This window comes from Callithrix jacchus, chromosome 7, assembly GCF_049354715.1.
Source record: "Callithrix jacchus isolate 240 chromosome 7, calJac240_pri, whole genome shotgun sequence".
Taxonomy (NCBI): domain Eukaryota; kingdom Metazoa; phylum Chordata; class Mammalia; order Primates; family Cebidae; genus Callithrix; species Callithrix jacchus.
The window spans coordinates 124,060,061-124,076,304 of record NC_133508.1 but is presented as its reverse complement, the minus strand read 5'-3'; the positions used below and the strand labels follow the sequence as shown (position 1 = coordinate 124,076,304).

At 35.9% G+C, this 16,244-nt stretch overlaps 1 protein-coding gene across 1 annotated transcript in view; it reads left to right on the top strand.

Annotated features, from left to right (window-relative positions):
- SELENOF (selenoprotein F) overlaps positions 1–16,244 on the top strand; it is a 50,698-nt gene that overhangs the window by 21,973 nt on the left and 12,481 nt on the right. Inside the window, exon 5 of the mRNA XM_078333122.1 lies at positions 9,811–9,874. Coding sequence (XP_078189248.1) covers positions 9,811–9,874 — 64 coding nt within the window. The remainder of the gene's footprint in view (positions 1–9,810; positions 9,875–16,244) is intronic.

Genomic DNA, 16,244 nt, shown 5'->3' with positions numbered 1-16,244 from the left:
CTTGGGGTGGGCAATGTAGGCAAGTCGATCGAGCTTGCGGCTGACACCCTTTGGGATCTTGGGCTTAACCTCCTTGGGCTTTACGAGGGCCTTGATGGCCTCAGCTCGTGCACTCGTGGCCTTGGCATTGTTGGCCTGCATCTTCTTTAGGCCCTTCTTGTTGTGCTTCTTGGCAAAGCGCATGTTCCTTAGGAACTTGGGGTCCACCCCCTTAAGAGACTCGTATCTTTGTGATCGGGGTTTCTTGATACCATTTCTGTGCCATTTTCGGGACTGGTTGTGTGTGGTGTGGTTCTTGGACTTGGCCATGTCTGCACCCAAGCCGCGGTTCCCGAAGCTCCTAGGACCGGAAGAGCTCAAGCACTTTAAATGAATAAATTTATAGAACCTCGCAACAACTCAGTAAATACCACTATTAATCTTTATTGCATAGTTGAGTCTCAGGCATAGAGATCTTACCTAAGGTCAAACAGTGAATTCAGTGGCCATCAATATATGTTTCATGTATTTGTATAACAAAAGTTTTAAAGTGTATTTTGTGAAGTTATTCAATTGAAAGAAAAATATTATTTAAAAAATTTTTATATCTGATTTTAATATGAAAAAGAAATACAGTCAGTTCTTTTGCATAATTTTAAGTTAGGATCATATTCTATCTAAACATATTACAACTTCTGCTACATTTGCAGATTATAATTCTCAAAACTAAAATAAACCCCTAAAGTAATTCTGACTGCCTTAAACAACTACATTTCCTACACATGCCCACCTCAGAATCAAAATAAACTTTCCATTCATACACTGAATATTTCTTCCTGTGATAAGATCAAAGAATGTCAAAATAAGACTCCTTGTCTTCAAGGAGTAGAAAAAATAGGCCTGGAAACTGGACTGCAAGAACACAGTTGGTATGTTGTTCTGTTTGTTGGACAAAAATGTAATATCTGTGTTACAAAGGTAACCACTAAAAGAATTAAAGTTGGAAGGAAATATAAATTAAAAATAAAATGAAGTTGGAAGGAAAGGGGAACTAACAGATCTCTTAAAGTTGGTGTCTCATGAACTATAGATACAACCATATTAATCTTTATGGAAGTGACCAACAGAACTAAAAACAGTTTAAATGTTAATGAGTGGCCAGGCATGAAGGCTTTCGCCTGTAATCCCAACACTTTAGAAGGTGAAGGCGAGAGGATCACTTGAGGCCAGGAGATTGAGACCAGCCTGGGCAAAGTGGCAAGAACAAGACCTTCATCTCTACAAAAAAATTTTTTAAAAAGAGAGAGAGAGAGCTGAGTGTGATGACATACACCTGTTGTCCTAGCCATCTGGGAGGCCAAGGCCACCGGAGGATCATTTGACCCCAGGAGGTTGAGGCTGCAGTGATCTATGGTCAAGCCACGTCACTCCAGCTTGGGTGACAGAGCGAGGCTCTGTCTCCAAAAGAAAAAAGAAAGAGTTACTAAAGCAGGGTAGAAGGCAGAGGAACATTTTTACTTCTTATAACCCTTTTATACTGTTTTTTTATTATTTCCACATGCATTGATTTCTTAAAAGAATTCAATGAGGTGTTATAAACAAAACATATATATATATATGCTATGAAAGCTCTTAGAAGGAAGACATAACCATTTGACAGGTCAGGTAAATATCACGACTTGCTTATATAGGAATTGATGGTTAGAGTAAGTTGGAAAATGGTTGAGAGAAGGCCTTTTCTCTTGCAAAACAAGAAGTTAGTGGAAAGGCACAGAGGCATGAGAATATGACCATCTAAGATGAATCAGCTGGATTATGATGAGAAATGATGATGATTATGTAAGCAGGAGCTAAATAATAGAGGGCATTATATACCTTCATAAGAAGTTGTACTTTATTCTATATGCAGGAGACAAAATTAAAGGACTATAAAAAGTAAATTGGCATCAAATTTGTATTTTAATGACTTTTGTTGGTGTGAACAATATTTGATAGGGCAAAGGGGAATACTGTTGGCGGAAAAATAAAATTGCCATTTTCCAGAGGCAAGATACAAGGGCTTAAGCCAACACATTCTCAGTGAAAATGGAAGAGGGACAGATTTGAAATAAATGTAGGCAATAAATTTATTTCAGTGGATTTATTGGACTGAATTGGAGAGAAAAGGGATAAATGGGAATGCTTCCCAGTGCTTCTTATATGAAAAACTGATAACCCTAACACAAGAAGGCTACCAGAGACCAGCTAGTTACAAGATAGCCCATGAAGGCCATAATGGATGGGAGAAGGGGCAGCAATACAGAGTAACTTATTTTTTTTCTGAGATGAAGTCGCTCTGTTGCCCAGGCTGGAGTGCAGTGATGCAATCTCCACTCACTGCAACCTCCATCTCCTGGGTTCAAGCAGTTCTCCTGCCTCAGCCTCCCGAGTAGCAGGGATTACAGGCGCACACCACCATGCCTGGCTAATTTTTGTATTTTTCTGGAGGGGGGATTTCACCATGTTAGCCAGGCTGGTCTCGAATTCCTGACCTCAGGTGATCCACCCACTTTAGCCTCCCAAAGTGCTGGGATCACAAGCATGAGCCACAGTGCCTGGCCACTTTGAGTCATTTTTACCAATTCTTTGGATACTTGGAGCTCAGAAAATATAGTGGCCACATTCTCATTTTCTCAAGTTACTTTTTTTCATCATGCCATATTTCCTAAATATTGGCAGAATTGAATGCATTGTTCCCAAGTGATGACCCTGGATCATTCATACTTGTAGCTAAAATATTCATGGGGTGGGGATGGGGCGTATATTTTTTTCCCAGTGAAAAGTCTCACATTAGAGTCTTACTCCTTGTTTTAAATGTATATGTACATTCTATTAGGTGTATATAGAACTCACATTTGTCATCAGAGTACTGAAAGAAACCTAATCCTTTTACCCTCAGGTTTCATATTTAGAATTGTCTGATATAGAATCCAGTGATGTCATTTTTTTAGTTTATTTTTGTATATTTTAATTGAGCTTTTTAGTTCAACATTGTATATCTTTATGAAAAGATTCCTCTAGTGTATTCTTTCTTAGCATCTGTAGAGCCTAGTTTAAATTAAGGTAGATGTTACTTTGCTTGTTTATAACTTTTCTTCTTAGTCTCAAGGCAGAAACTAAAGATACAAAAAGGAGTAACACTTTAATGGTATAGTAAAATAAGTTTTAAACTTACTGAGTTTCCTTAGGCATAAATTCATGGCTTTGCATTTTTTTCAGAATTTAGTAAAAAGCACTCCAAGATGAGTAGTAGTTTAATCTCAGGCGTAGTATTGGAGAGTTATATTTGCCAGCTTTGTTTGTTAAAATTATAACACTGAATTTTTACTTCCAATCTATTGTTTCTAAGCAAAAATGCCATCACTCAAAGAGGATATGAAAGTGTCAGTAATTAGAAAATATGGGAAAGACTTGATGATGAACAGCAAATTTAAAACACCAGTAGATCACTAAACATGGTTTAGGTGATAACATTTTCCCTGAGAATTTGCTGGCCAAATTATGCTAAAAATAGTTTCTATATGATGTGTTTTTTCGCTGTATGAAAGGAATAAAGTTGATTTTTTAAAATTATATTGGATACTATTAGTGTTTGGGAAAGTGACTCATTTATATTTGAGTGTATCATAGTTAATTTTTCATTGGAATCTCTAATACAGTGCTCAGCTTTTGTGATACTATAGCCATGCTTCCTTATTTTAAAATCACTTTATTTTATTTAAAGACAACCCTTCAGTAAATAGACCTATAAAGTAGTTACTCCTCGGATATGAATTCTCTTCAGCAGTTAAAATTTTTGCTTTTTTTTTTTGAGAGGGAGTTTCGCTCTTGTTACCCAGGCTGGAGTGCAATGGCGCGATCTCAGCTCACCGCAACCTCCGCCCCCTGGGTTCAGGCAATTCTCCTGCCTCAGCCTCCTGAGTAGCTAGGATTACAGGCACACGCCACCGTGCCCAGCTAATTTTTTTTATTTTTAGTAGAGACGGGGTTTCACCATGTTGACCAGGATGGTCTCGATGGGCCGACCTGGTGATCCACCCGCCTCGGCCTCCCAAAGTGCTGGGATTACAGGCTTGAGCCACCACGCCCGGCCAAAATTTTTGCTTTTGTTCACCTAACAGCATTTTCTTTATATTGCTGCATAGTATTCATAATTACTATGCTGTTATATTAATATAACCATTATATTAATGTAATATAAGCAAAACTAGCACTTTAGGAGGGTAAAAACCAAGTTTAATTACAGTTTTTAAAATATCTTAAAGTTTTTTTCTGTTGGTACTGTTGGATTGCTTTAATACTAACCTTTTGATTTTAAATAAAATAAGAGGGTTTCCAAAATGAGAAAATGTAAGGCTATAGGCAGTACTTCATAAGGAATGGGGTAAAAAAAGTATTGTACCATTTGTCTTGCTTTAGTCAATGCTGTTATGATTTACCTTTTCAGATTAATTGGGTCAATCTGTTGAGCAAAAAACCTACTGTTTTACTATTTTGCAGTTTTTGCCCTATTAATATAACATAGTACAAGGCAGTGTTTCTTATCCCTTTCTGCTCATTACAATCATTTGGGGAGCTTTAAAGTACTAATAGTAGTAATTAAAATACCCATTCATGGATCTTGTCCCCAGATACCCTAATTTAGTTTATCTGAGGTAGATTTTAGGGATCAATAATTTTCAAAATATTTCCAGGTGATTCTAATCTACTATCAGGGTTGAGAACTCTGCCCTAAGGTAATTTGAATTTGAAAGCTTGAGAAAATGTGGAGGGGGCATTTTCATGACAGACAAAGAATGATATCCCCAGATAGTCCCTGAACTGAAAATTTATTAACTAGACATAAAAATGGGTTTCATGTACAAAACTTGAACTTAACCAATACTGCAGAAGTACTACTAGTATAAAAGATGTTATATATTGAGCATCTAAAAAATCCAGGATTTTTGCTTTTTTTTTTTTTTGGTAACTTCTTATAGCAACTCTGAAAGGTAGGTAATAACCCTTTTGTTCAAACAGTAAACTGAAGCTCAGTGAATGACTTACCCAAGGGGGCATGCTGCTTGTGAGTGGTAGGGCCAGAACCGGACCGCTTATGTGTTTGATTTTACAACTTGAACTCTTCGCTGTACCATGCCATGTGAAAATTGATGTTTAGTTTATCAAGGTTTTCTTAAGGTCCTGTTTCTTTACAGCCACAGTTATCCTTACCAACAAAAATACTTTACGTGCTTAATATTGGAAAGTGGTAGAGTATTTCTGACTTGACAGGTTTATAAATTTGGAGTGGTGGTGGTGGTATTGTGATGACACAAAAGTTAAATACTGCACTTTTTTAAAAAAATAAAAAAATTTGGGTAATTCACAGGTGTCACCTTTGTTCAGTGTTATAAATGAGCTTATTTTGGAATCTAACTATCTTGTAAGAAACAGCATAGACCAGCTTTTTGAACATTTTTGTAACAACTAGTTTGACTTTAGTTATAACAAGGATAGCTACAAAAATAAGGTGTGGCCTCTTTCTACATGTAAAGCCTTACTATAAGCCCTTACTGATCTCAGTACAGGTTGAGTAGCTCTTACTTATACTGGGAAAACATCAACTAACCACAAAGCTGGAATTTATCTGAAGACTAATTAATAAAAATCACCTTTCTAAATTGGAAATTCAAATATTTTTAAATCCTGTTACAACTAAGGCACGTTAGTGATAGAGCTGAGGTAGTTAGATGCTTCTAACTTCCCCAACCCAGAGAAATGTATCAGAAATTTAGGAAAATCTGGCAGTCGTAAGTTACATGGAAGTAGACTCCAAAGCGAAAAGATGCAGTTTGTGTATCGTTCTCATAGTTTCCTAATGATTTCTTATGTTTCCCTAGTCCTAATGGAATAATGGCCTAGAGTTAGATTGTCTGTACAAGCAAGACTCCTCTAATTCATATTTTTTAAAAGTTCTACCAACTTGCTATTAGAAATTATATAACTTGCTTCTTTGATTTTTCTCTTACAATATTTTTCCCTAAATGTTTGAAGATTAACAATTTCATATGCTAGTCACTTTAAAAAGTAAAAATACTGAGGTTGGAACTTGGTTAAATCAAGGAATTACAAATTTTAACTTCATTTGTCCTTCCTTCATGCACTAGGAATTTCTACTATTTATAAGTAGCATATATTTCATTGTGTGTGAATTTGTATGTTGTGCCAAAGATACTTAGGATTATAACGCATTTAAAATTTACCCTACAATCTGTAGTTAAATTATTTATTCACCATGAAAAAGAAAGATTTTCCTATGAACACAACGAATTTTACATATATATAGACACAGACACACACACACACATATATGCAGCTAACAACACAGATTAATGCTTTTAGAATTTGACTTTAATAATGTTCTGCAACTTGAGTTCTATCCATTTTCTTTTGTTTACTGTGAACTGGAACTATATTACAAACTGTGTCAAAGAAACTTAAAATATTTTTGAAGTTTTGTCTTGAAAAAAGAGACATTTAATTTTGTTCAGTGAATAATTCTGTCCATTCAGTGAATAATTCTCTCCCTTCATAACATCTTTATTGAGCAGCTTTGTGTCTGGTTCTGGGGAAAATTAAGACTTTCCTGTCTACTGTCAGGTTATAGGATATTTAATGCACATTATGATGAGAACAAATTCTAAGCAATTTTGTTGGGAAAGGCCCTGCCTGAGACTAAGACCTCAACAAAAGCTTTTCTGAAAAAGGTCACTTCTGAGCTGCCTGCTTGTTAAAGGATATGTTTTCAATATTTCTGGTTAGTCAGTTGATATTTTGTGGTACAGAGACAAGCTTCCCATGAGTGGGTTATAAGTGTGATAAGTTATGAGTTATGAGACAACCAAGTGGGGCCTGAGGTAAGCAGGGCTCCCAGGCTAGTCATGCCCAGTAATAAGCAGCTTCATCCTTTACCCCAGTGCTCTGAACAGTCATTATCATTTCCCACATATATTATGATATCAAGAAACAGTGGTGTAGAGAAGTATTATCTACCAAGAGTTTCTAAAGGATTATAAACAAAAGATAAATTCTAATAGCCAAATCTAAATATGGCCTATATATTCGTTTAATTATAGTAAAATGTACATACATAAAGTTTATTATTTTAACCATTTTTAAGTGTACAGTGCCGTGGCATTAAGTACATTAATATTGTTATACACCATGTTATCCATTTTTCTCCGGAATCTTCCCGAACTAAAACTTTATGCCCATGAAACAATAATTCTGTATTCCTTGCCCCCACTGACAACTGCCATTCTACTTTCTATATCTGAATTTTTGACTTATTCTAGTTAACCTCATTTAAATATTTGTCCTTTTGTGACAGCCTTATTTCACTTAGCAAGATGTCATTAAGGTTCATTTATGTTGTAATATGCGTCAGAATTTCCTTCCTTTTTAAAACTGAATAATACTCTGTTGTATGTGTATACCATACTTTGTTTTTCCATTCATCTGTTAATGGACACGAGTTTTTCCCACCTTTTGGCTATTGTGAATAATGTTGCTATGAACATTGGTATATAAATATCTGTTTGAGGCCTTATTTTCACTTCTTTTGAGTATATACCCAGAAGTAGAATTGCAGATCATGTGGTAATTTTTTAATGTTTTGAAAAACTGCAATTCCATTTTCCATAGCCACTGGACCGCTTCTTATTCCCAACAGCAGTATGCTAGGGTTCCGGTTTCTCCACATCCTCATCTCTCTTTTTTTTTTTTAATAATAACCATCCCAGTGGTGTGAAGTGGGATCTCATCGTGGTTTTGATATGCATTTCCCTAATCTCTAGTAATGTTGACCATCGCTTCATTAGCTTGTATTTTTTAAGCCATTTTTTCTGGAGTTGTGTAACCAAGATTAACCAAATCTTTTTCAAAAGCCGCTTATTGCATAGAGTTAAGTTAACCCTATTCTTTTTTTTATAAAAGTCTTACTCTGTCACCAGGCTGGAGTGCCATGGTGCAATCTTGGCTTACTGCAACCTCCACCTCTTGGGTTCAAGCGATTCTCCTGCCTCAGCTTCCTGAGTAGCTAGGACTACGGGTGCATGCCACCACACCCAGCTAATTTTTGTATTTTTAGTAGAGATGGGGGTTTACCATGTTGGCCAGGATGGTCTTGATCTCTTGACCTCGTGATATGCCCACCTCAGCCTCCCAAAGTGCTGGGATTACAGGCATGAGCCACCGCACTGGGCCAAGTTAACCTATTAAAAGTTTTATTGCTGCAGTGAACTTTAGAGATCATCAGAATTCTTAATCTGAAATCTACTGTTGGTTTCAGAGTCCATGAATAGCCTGCATTAAAGCAAAATATCGGATTCTCAGGCAGATCTAGGACTCCCCAAAAATGTAAGAATTATTTATCTAGCCCAAAGTCATCAAAATGTTAAGGTTATCTTTTTAGGTCACATTAAGATGGTTTTTAAATCATTGCTTTGTGCCTTTCTGTATTTTCCAAAGTATTTTAAATAAATATTCATAGAGCATACGGTTTTTTTTTTTAATTAAATAAATGCAATTTTAGAACCTGAAAAAGTAAAATCCATCTTTCTTGAACTTCCATAGAAAACAAATCCAAAAGCCAAGAAGAAATGAAATGGATATAATACGTTCTTAAAATTGCTAGCCTTCTCTTATGGTCACAGCATTTCCAAGTATATTCCTGCCCTATAAAAAGAATAGACAGTCTCTGCAGCTACCAAAAAAAAAAGTGATGTTTACCATTGAATCCATTTTAGCTGAATTCATTACAATAAAATATTTGTATTTGAGTTTTTTATAATGAGATTTTACTATAAAGAGAATGTGCAGGTTCTATAGCTAGGAAAGCAATATTTACCATTGAATCAATTTCAGCTAAATTTCATTAAAGGAAAATATTTGCATTTGAGTTCTTTATAATGAGATTTTACTGCTTTTCTTATAATATCTTCACATAGTTTTTTCTGTAGTGATTACTTTTAAAAGATACTGGACTTTTGTTTTAAATTTAAAACTTTGATCACTTAATATTAAAAGCAACCAGAAAGAATTTTTAGTAAGTAACTATCTTGGATAGATGATATATAGCTACGTTCAGTTTATCACCCTAAAAAAAAAAAAAAAAGCCAAAAGTGGCCGGGCATGGTAGCTCATGCCTGTGAACCCAGCACTTTGGGAGGCTGAGGTGGGTGGATCACGAGGTCAAGAGATCGAGACCATCCTGGCCAACATGGTGAAACCCCGTCTCTACTAAAAATACAAACATTAGCTGGGTGTGGTTGTGCACGCCTGTAGTCTCAGCTACTTGGGAAGCTAAGGCAGGAGAATGACCTGAACCTGGGAGGCAGGGGTTCCAGTGGGCTGAGATCGCACCACTATACTCCAGGTTGGTGACAGAGTGAGACTCCTTCTAAAAAAAAAAAAAAAAAAACATAAACATAGGAAATCTTTAATATTTCGTAGAACATCCTAGGACATCTTACCTATTAAGTTGTCAGATCTCCTTATCTCCTTCTGACTTGGCTAGATTTAAGAGTAATTGAAGTAGGTTGGAAGTTCTCTAGCATTTATTATACTTGGATCTCCATCTTCTTTTCTGTTAGGCTGAACTACATGGTCGTATCTAGCTAACCAGCTTTGACATTTCTTTGATCTATATATATCTGCTAAGTGTAATGTTTATGGTGTGAAAATTTATATTTATTTTATAAGTACACTTTTAATCTATAGCAGTTTTAAAAATTCCTGTTTTTCCTTTTGTAGCTGTATGCAGGAGCTATTCTTGAAGTTTGTGGATGAAAATTGGGAAGGTTCCCTCAAGTCCAAGGTATATAAAATTTACTCCATTAAACTGTTCAGTCATTTAAAGTCAATGTTTTACATGAATCATTTTCATTATATATTCCCAAGAATAAGAATTTTTAGGATTATACTTTTTTTTTTTTTGAGACAGAGTCTCACTTTGTCTCCAGGTGCCAGGCTGGAGTGCAGTGGCACAATCTCCGCTCACTGCAACCTCCGCCTCCCGGGTTCAAGCAATTCTCCTGCCTCAGCCTCCCAAGTAGCTGGGACTACAGGCGCATGCCACCACGCCCAGCTAATTTTTGTGTTTTTTTTTTTTAGTAGAGGCGAGGTTTCACCATGTTGGCCAGGATGGTCTCAATCTCTTGACCTCGTGATCCACCTGCCTCGGCCTCCCAAAGTGCTGGGATTACAGGCTTGAGCCACCATGCCCGGCCAGGATTATACTTATTATCAATATATGCATTTTTTTCATATTTGTTTTCATAGAGGTAGTTTGTTACAGTAATTGGTGAATGCTACCTTACTTTACTTTAAGCAAACACAATATATGAAATTTAGATTTAAAATACAATACTTTAAAATGGTGGTGGGCACCTGTAATCCCAGCTATTTGAGAGGCTGAGACAGAATTGCTTGAACCCTGGAGGTGGAGGTAGCAGTGAGCCAAGATTGAGCCACTGCGCTCCAGCCTGGGCAACAGAATGAGACGCCATCTCAGAAAAGTAAAATAAAAAATAAATACAACACATGAAGAGGTTATTTTCTTATAAGGCGAGCCTTTTCTTTGCCAGGTGTGAATTTTACAAGAGCCTTTCCTTTACCAGATGTAAGTGTAATTTCTTTAAGTGGCACACCATTGTAGTATATTTTAAATGTGAATTGATTTATATGGAACAATTGCATTAAGAGAGTTGGCCTACGCAAAATAACGAATCACCAAGGAGAGAAGTAATTACCAAACAATTTGAAGGACAAAAGAGAGAAAATCCTAAGTGTATATCTTCACAGGGAATTTTAAGGATAAACATATTAAAGGATGATTGTGGAAGTGTATTCTTTGGGTTGACATCAAACAGTAATAAGGAGCTTTGCATTGCCAGGAAAGGCTTGAACTAATAAGGCCTTTGTTTTCTATCCCTGCATGTCACTTTGAAAATCAGTTTTATGAAACTGAACTTGTCTGAAGGTAATAATGCTCTCTCTCTTTTTTTTTTTTACCTCAAATCCATATGTAGGTGTTAAATTTATATACCTCATTCTACCTCGATTTTTACTTACATTCCCATGATTTCTTGCCTTATTTACCTAATGGCAAGACGATTTCTTGAATTTAACATTTTATAAAATTGCCTGTATTAGCACATGCTTTTTATTGCTGACCTATAATAGTTTATAATAAAATATTGATCATTTAGCACAGAAATGTAAGATAGTAGTTTGACTTAGGGATGCTTTATGAGGACCAAAGCAGATACATACCTAATCAAAAACAGGCTTTGTTAGAATAACACATTCTGATGTAGCACAGAAGATATTTACTTCTGCTTGAGAAAAAAGTTTTTTACTCTGGTTTTTTTTTTTTTTTTTGCCTCAAGCTCTTAGAATTGTACCACAGTTTTGGCTTTTTGATATCCATTCTCTGAATGATAGTGTGAGCATTCTTATTTCTAGAAAGTTTTAGCGATTGTTTTTTAGCTGCATTGATTACTTAGAGTTACTTACTTGTTTTATTAAGAACACTGTATAACTTAGATTTTCATGAGACTCGAGTAGCTTTGATACTGTGATTAGCCCTCCTATTTATGATATCAGATTTTATATTATCTACAGTAATATGTATTTCTTAGGTAAATTATCAAACCTTTGGGTACATATACTGTCTTTTCCTTTTAAAAACAATTGAATTTTAATACTATGTATAAATATTTGTCCACTCAAAATAAAAATGATTAATTCTACAATGTGTAACTGTATTTAATATTGTTATGTGTAATACCAATATTTTCTGAACCCATGAAAAGTTGGTATAATTGTTATAAAACCATTATTAAATTCCCACTCTCAAAATTTCCATCTTAAAGATATTCTGAAATAGAGCATGGAGAATTGTTGCTTTTTACAGTAATTACAAATAGCAAACTAACTTTCATGTCGTTACTGCTTTATATTCTTCTCTTTCTTTCTTTTTTCTTTTTTCTTTTTTTTAGATAATCTCCCTGTTACCCAGGCTGGAGTGCAGAGGTATAACTGCAGTCTCTCTTTCCTGGGTTCAAGTGATTCTCCTGCCTCAGCCTTCTCAGTAGCTGGTACTACAGGAGCATGCCACCACACCTGTCTAATTTTTTATATTTTTAGTAGAGACAGGGTTTTGCCCTGTTGGCCAAGCTGGTCTCGAACTCCTAACCTCAGGTGATCTGCCTGCCTCAGCCTCCCTAAGTGCTGGGATTATTATAGGCATAAGCCACCATGCCCAGCCACTGCTTCATATTCGTTGTCTTCAGCATCAGGTAGCTTCTAGGATTATCATGATAACCTTCGTTACACTCTAGCTTATAATGCATCGTCGATTTTTAAGATCACTTAACCATTTCATGAACAGGAATAAAAATTAATGTTAAATTATTTCAGAAGGAGGAAGAATTTAAATTATCATATCTTTTACTGACATTAAACCACTCAGAGTTGTGTAAGAAAATTCCAGCTCATATTTCTTAGTCAATTCCAAATATGCCTTCTAAAGTACATTTTTTTTTCTTGTTCTAGTTGTTTTAGAAGGCGGTCTATAATAATTTCTCATAGTAGTTTGTGTCTAGTATTCTGTCACTTCACTTGTGGTGACATCCTAAGTAATCATATTTTTCTTCTCACTTGAGTCTTCTGTGTTAAGAATGTGGCTGTCTCTCACAAAATAATGTGGATTATCCCTAATTTTGTAGGGCTTGGCAAACTTTCTGTAAAGGACTAGATAGTAAAAGTTTTTAACTTTATAGGCAACATGGGCTCTGTCATAACTATCAAACTGCTATTACAGCATGGAAACAGCCATAGACATTACTTAAATGAATCCATGTCACTGTGTTCCAGTAGAACTTTATTAACGAAAGCAGGCGGGACAGATTTGGCCCATGGGCCTCAGTTTAACCTCTGTATTAGAATCCTAAACCTTCAGACACAAAAAGGAGTTTTGAAATAAATGTAGTACAAATTGAGTATCCTGATAATTCAAAAATCTGAAATCCAGAACACTCCAAAATCTGAAACTTTAAAAATACTTCATAAAATTACCTACAGGCTCTATGTATAAGGTATATATGAAACATAAATGAATTTCAGATTTATATTGGGGCCCCATCCTCAAGATATGTCACACTATAAATGCAAGTATTTCCAAGTCCAAAAAATAAAACACTTATGGTCCCAAGCATTTTGTTTAAGGTTGCTCAGCCTGCTTTTCATGCATCTATGATTGATTGGTAGCCATGCTTAAGGTTACAGTGCTGCATTAGAGTTTTGCTGGAAAGAATTCTGATCCATTAGCATTATCTTCATTGATTTTCTTGTTTATCAAGTGGGTTACAGATGAGGTATAGTAGGTTAATATCTACCTTAAAGGGCTATTCTGAGGATTAAATGAGATAACATGTAAATCACTTAGTATGTATCTGGCACCAGCAAATACAGAGTAAATCATTCCATAATTCTACAAATATGTATTGAGTGCTTACTGTATGTCAATCACTATTCCAGTAATGAAGATGTTAAATGGTAAGTATTGTTATTGTATATTTGCTCCTTGGTCAGTAATAAGTTTCAGTTATGAACCATCAAACATTATTTTTTCCTTTTTTTTTTTTTTTTGAGTCAGCATCTCCCCCTATTGCCCAGGCTGGAGTGCAGTGGCACAATCTCTGCTCACTGCAACCTCCGCCTCCTGGGTTCAAGCAATTCTCCTGCCCTCAGCCTCTGGGTAGCTAGGACTACAGGCATGCGCCACCACGCCCAGCTAGTTTTTTGTATTTTTATTAGAGATGGGGTTTCACCATATTGGCCAGTCTGGTCTCGAACTCGTGACCTCGCGATCTGCCCACCTGGGCCTCCCAAAGTGCTAGGATTACAGGCATGAACCACTGCACCCGGCCTTACCATCAAACATTTATATACTCATATGTTGGTCATCTTTAAAAAATATTCAAGTCCATATATTTATTATAACTGCAGCCTTTCTCATATGCAAAATTCTGTATATTGACCTCTAGCGATTTTTCAAAGTACCGTAATATGGCCTCTCTTTGTACCATTTTACCTCCTGACTACTAAATCTTACTTGGTGCTAGCATTTGAAATTCTCTTCTTTTCATTTTTTGTGACTTCATTATCTCCTAGCTTTCTCCTTTCAACATGTCTTTCTCTTCTGCTGTTCTGGCATCTCTTCTACTGCCTGCACTTCAGATGTTATTGTTAGCCAGGGTCTATTATCTTCAGATATCTTTCTCTTCTTACTCTCCCAAATGATGTCTTACTCCCTCAGTTTCAGTTACAGTACTTATCTGATGACTCCCAATCTGTATCTTTACATTCAGGTTTTCTTTTGTTAAAAAGTGTATTTATATTTTTGACTGCCATGGGACATTTCCATTTGGATGATCTCATAGGTACTTTAAACCAATATACATATTGGTACCTATGAGATCACCTGGGGATCTTGTTAAAATACAGAGTATAATTCTATAAATTTGGGATGAGTCCTGAGATTCTACATTTCTTACAGTCCTGCAGACTGTGGCCCACATTTTTAATATAAAGGCTTTATACCCAGCATGTCCAAAAACTGAATTAATCCTCTTCCCTGTTAAAAGTATACCATCTTTTTTGTTTCTATAAATGGCAATGATCAGGCAGAAGCATAAGCATGAAACAAAGATCATGATTGATCTTTCACACTTTATATCCAGTTAGTCACCATGCTGTGTCTTTTTTCTCTCAGTAATAATCTTCATAGTCCCTTTTTCTTTTCTGTGTTTTCAATCAGGGCCTTAACATCTTTATCTAAAAGGATTAGTTACTTGTTCTCTAGTCTGCCTCTCCCTTTTCCCTGTTCTTACTTTATTACCTCTTTAACACAACAGCCAAAAGAGACCTTTTTCATAAGACACATCTGATTGTATCTCTCCCTTGCTTAAAATGCATTATAGTTCTCTGTCACATACAGAATCACATACAAGACCCACCATGACATGGTTTCTCTTTTCTAGATTCACATCTCCAGTGTATGTGAAACTATTTGCAGTTCTCTGACCTCTGACTTCTGTGTGTTTGTGCACACTGAATATTTTTCCTAACTTCTGCTCCTTCCCAGTTCTTGCGGCAAATTCCAATTCATTCAGAGTTTAGCTTCAGCACTGTTTTTGGGTGGTGTTTGGTCAGAATTTTTTACTTTTCTCTTGATGTTCCATAACACCTCCCACATAATATTATATTTGGCATCCTGGTCTTCTGCATCTATCAAACTAGGGAGTCTTTAGAGCTCAAAGATTGTTTTGTGTTTTTTTGTTTGTTTTTTTAATCGATACACTCAAAATGTACCTAACATTGCACCTGGTATTAATAGGAATTCAAATATTTATGGAATGAATACACTGATTTATTAAGTTTATCTAATTCAACGGATGCTCCCAAAATGATAAATCTGGTGAAAACGTTACATTTCCATTTTTTATATGCCCTTGATGAATTTACAGGATTCAAACATTCATAAAAAGTTCTCATCTTTTCCTAAAAGGCATAATTGTTTTAGTTTGTTTTGTCTTCATTTTGTACCTCCCTAAATTCTCTTAAGTTAACCCTTCTCTGTTTTCAAGTGCTTCTAAATTGTCCTAATGGTAAATTTTTTTTTGCTTTTTTTTTTTTGGAGACAGAGTCTCACTTTGTCTCCCAGGCTGAAGTGCAGTGATCTGATCTCAGCTCACTGCAATCTCTACCTCCCTATTCCTGCGATTCTCCTGCTTCAGCCTCCAGAGTAGCTGGGATTACAGGCATGTGCCACCACGCCCAGCTAACTTTTATATTGTATTTTAGTAAAGATGGGGTTTCACTATGTTGGCCACAGTGGTCTCAGATTCCTGACCTCCGATGATCTGCCTGCCCAGAGTGCTGGGATTACAGGCGTGAGCCACTGTGCCCCACCAGTTTTCTTGTTTTAGAAATACTTTTTTGATTACTCAGTAGCTTTCTTTGAGCACAGTTAAGAATTAGGTTGTCTATTGTTGCCATTCTCTTTATATTGACATTTCTGGATATTGTATGACATTGTTTAGAGTATGTTCTGATTCAAATGCACTTATTTCCAATAACAGGATTATATTATATTTCTGTCTAATCAACAGTATTATATT